Source organism: Pteropus vampyrus, unplaced genomic scaffold, assembly GCF_000151845.1.
Source record: "Pteropus vampyrus isolate Shadow unplaced genomic scaffold, Pvam_2.0 Scaffold1000004015, whole genome shotgun sequence".
NCBI lineage: Eukaryota > Metazoa > Chordata > Mammalia > Chiroptera > Pteropodidae > Pteropus > Pteropus vampyrus.
Window position 1 is genome coordinate 1 of NW_011918417.1, and position 3,111 is coordinate 3,111.

The 3,111-nt window shown below is 59.2% G+C and overlaps 1 protein-coding gene across 1 annotated transcript; it reads right to left on the bottom strand.

The window, feature by feature from the left end:
- Positions 1-176: 176 nt before the first annotated feature.
- Positions 177-2,507, bottom strand: LOC111735604. Its single transcript, XM_023527116.1, has 3 exons — positions 2,389-2,507; positions 1,618-1,783; positions 177-991 (listed from the first exon to the last, which is right to left on the bottom strand). The coding sequence occupies exons 1-3, from the start codon at positions 2,505-2,507 to the stop codon at positions 575-577; spliced, it is 702 nt and encodes a 233-aa protein (XP_023382884.1). The 3' UTR covers positions 177-574.
- Between the last annotated feature and the right edge of the window lie 604 nt (positions 2,508-3,111).

The window sequence follows — 3,111 nt, forward strand, 5'->3', positions numbered from 1 at the left end:
TCACACTATTTGGGTAATTTCTGATTGTGCTTTTGTAAGGCCTCTTTTCATGCTCGTGATAATGCATCTTATTCACGTTTCTGAACATCTAGTTTGGGGCCTGGGACAGAGCAGGTACCGACCGATAACCTTCTGCTGACACCCGCCCTAAGAGGACTTTCAGCTGCCGCGTAAGGGGTTAAAGCGTTTCTGAAACCTGGAACAGCCTGGCTGATAAACACCCCGGTTTCGGGGAGAGTAATCACCCATTGCCATCCTATGATTACGAGATATTTTCACTGCCAAAAGATGCAATGCAATTTCATGGTTACTTGGGCCTGTAAAATAAAAATACCCCCAATTTTTAAGATACGAAAAGGTTTATGACCAGAGGACACTGGTTCAAGAATGAGTCCATGGGACAAATGAGTCAATTCATGACAAAATTTAATTTCAGGAAAATTAACTCGATAAAAACGCCGCACTTGTGCTTAAATTTTAATACCTATTAGACGTTTTAGCGAAGTGGTGAACAACTTCGCTAACGCGGACGCGCAGACCCATCTCCCGGCTCCTCCCTCAGGACGCGGCTGACTTAACGCCTGAGGCACCCGTGGTGGGGACAGTGCTGCCGGGAGCTCTGTGCTAGGAGGACAGGGTCCCGCACAGCCTCGCCCATCGAGCGGCGAGCGTGCGCGATTTGTGGGAGATCATGCTTTGCCTCCCGCGACGCTCCCAAGACCCGGTGGACGGCACCAGGCTGTCGGCCACTCCAGCCAAACGGCCCAAGGAAAGGCTTTACGTCCCCACGAACGCTGGCGGCCGGGAACGCAGCGGCTACGGACGGCACTTGGCCACGTGGCTGCAGAAGCCGAACAGAGGGAGGGCGCGGACGCGATGCGCTCGCGCACGGCGGCTCCCATAGCGGTCCCCGCACCGGGGCCTGCGACCGGCACGTGACGACGGCAGGCCATGTGTGACCCTGCAGCACGGCCTCAGCTTCAGCAAACATCTCGACAAAATGAAAAGGTGCCAGAGTAAGCAATGGGACACTCGAGGGAACAAAGGTGGTTCGATCCAGAAAACTCAATCTCCTGAAGAAACGGATTTCATCGAAACCGGCGGAGAGAAAATTTCACGCCGCACTGAATCTGTCAGTGATTCTTTTAAAAATCTTTATTATGAGCAACTCGAAACACAGACAGCGCGTGGGTCTGAGAGTGTTTGTGCGGCTCAGGCCGAGGCCAGAGTTACAGGTGTTCTCGCCACCCCTGGGGACCCTGCCGGCACGTGAACGGCTAACGAGCCCCGGGGACACTGTCACCACACCGCGGGCATGAAATTCAGCTACAAGGAGGAGGACAGGGAGCTCTTTTTCCTGTTTTACGTCTATTCAGATGAAAGAGCATCAGAAATGGGCTCTTAAAAGACCAAGTTCACTGGAGAAGATGGTTTAAGGCAAACCTGAGTGTTGCGCACAGGCCCGGGCAGAGCGCGACGGGGCGCGTGCAGAGTGGGGGGCCCCCTGGGAGGGAACGTGGGGGACTCACCTGGTAGGTGTCGCACAGGCGCGTGCGGGGCGGGGCGGGGGCTCACCTGGTAGGTGTCGCACAGGCGCGTGCGGGGCGGGAGGCTCACCTGGTAGGTGTCCCACAGGCGGACGGCGCAGCGTGGCGGCAGCTCCCTCGTCAGCAGGTTGTTCATCCAGCGGAAGGCGAACTGCAGGTACCGCACCTCGTGCTGCTCCAGGTGCCGGTGGACATGCTCTGCAAGGAACGACACAGGCCACGTGTCAGGGCGAGTCCTGCACGCGTCCCCCACGGCCACGCACGACAACGGCCAGGGGCCCCAAGCCACCGCCCCCAAGGAACAAAGAGGTCGTTTCTATTAGAAGACTTTGCAGTTCACTCCTCCTCGGGAAAACAAATGCTGGTGGTGGCAGTGATGGCGTGGTGACGATGGTGACGACGCTCCAAGTGCGCGCCACATCGAAGCCCACAGCCCACACCCAGGGAGGCCGTCAGACAGCACCTGGCATACAGCGAGGACACTAGCTGAGAGGCACGTGGCAGAGCGAGGTCCCCACACCTGTCTGGCGAGGTCCCCACAGGCAGAGGCAGAGGCTCCGTCTCCTGCCCAAGGCAGGCCCACCGAAACGGGTGGCATCCTGGGAGGGGCCTGGAGACGGAAGCAGATGAGCTCGCCAGCTCCCCAAGGTGGACACCCACCTGCTCCCGGACCCAGCCTGAGCGCCAGGCGGGGCGTAGCCCTGGGCCCTGCGCCCGGTGCCTCTGGATGCCAGGTTTGGGGCACCGCGGAGATGGCTAGTCCTCTGAGGGACCAGGCTTTACACCCCACATTTCCCAGACACACCCTCCCGTTGGCCTGAAGTCCACTGGTCCCCCTCACAGCAAAGCCGCGGGCACCCCAGAGTGGAAGTCTCTGCGTTCCCCACTCAGATGACTCTGCAGAGCTGTCACCATCCGGCCAGAAGCTCCACCCCCGTCTAGGCTGTCCAGAAGGGTCATGGCAGGAGGCAGAGATTCCAGTCAGCGTGGTGACGACACTATTTCAACACTGTGCCCAGGACAGTCCAGTCCAGAGGTCCTGGGGAGTGCGGGGCTGCTTCGTAAAGTGGGCGGGGCGTGGGACCTCCCACACTGCTCTTTTCCATCAGGACCCCCCGGACCCAGATGGTGACACTAACACCCCACCTGCACCCATCTCCTCTAACCCCCTGGGTCACAGACGCCCCCTTCTCTGCAGGGTCACCTTCCCCACTAGTCTGGCCTGAGAAGCAACCCTGAAGAACGTTCTCAGGAGCTTTTAGTTCTCCCAAAGAAAGTTCTAGAAATGGCAAATAAGCCAGGGTACTGAGAACAGTCTCTGCCGCTTGCCGGTTTGCTCCTGCCCACCTTCAGCACTGCACAAACGAGGCTTTGCCGGTTCAAGCAGAGGAAGGGGCGGGAGGGGGCGGACGGGCCTGTTCTGACCCCCTCTGCATCCTACGCACAGCGGCTCTGGGTGGGGGGGCAGGCCTGGCTGGGGGGTGTTCTCTCCCTGGGGATGCAAGCTCTGTCCTGCTGGTCACAGAGAGGCTCCAGGCAGCTCTGGTTCCCGTCACTGGAGCCA

Coding starts and splice junctions, on each gene's coding strand:
- LOC111735604 (XM_023527116.1), bottom strand. CDS start 2,507: ATGACCCTTCTGGACAGCCTAGACGGGGGTGGAGCTTCTGGCCGGATG. Junction 1,784..2,388: donor GGGGTGCCCGCGGCTTTGCT/GTGAGGGGGACC, acceptor GGACGCGTGCAG/GACTCGCCCTGACACGTGGC. Junction 992..1,617: donor GCCTGTGGGACACCTACCAG/GTGAGCCTCCCG, acceptor CATTTTGTCGAG/ATGTTTGCTGAAGCTGAGGC.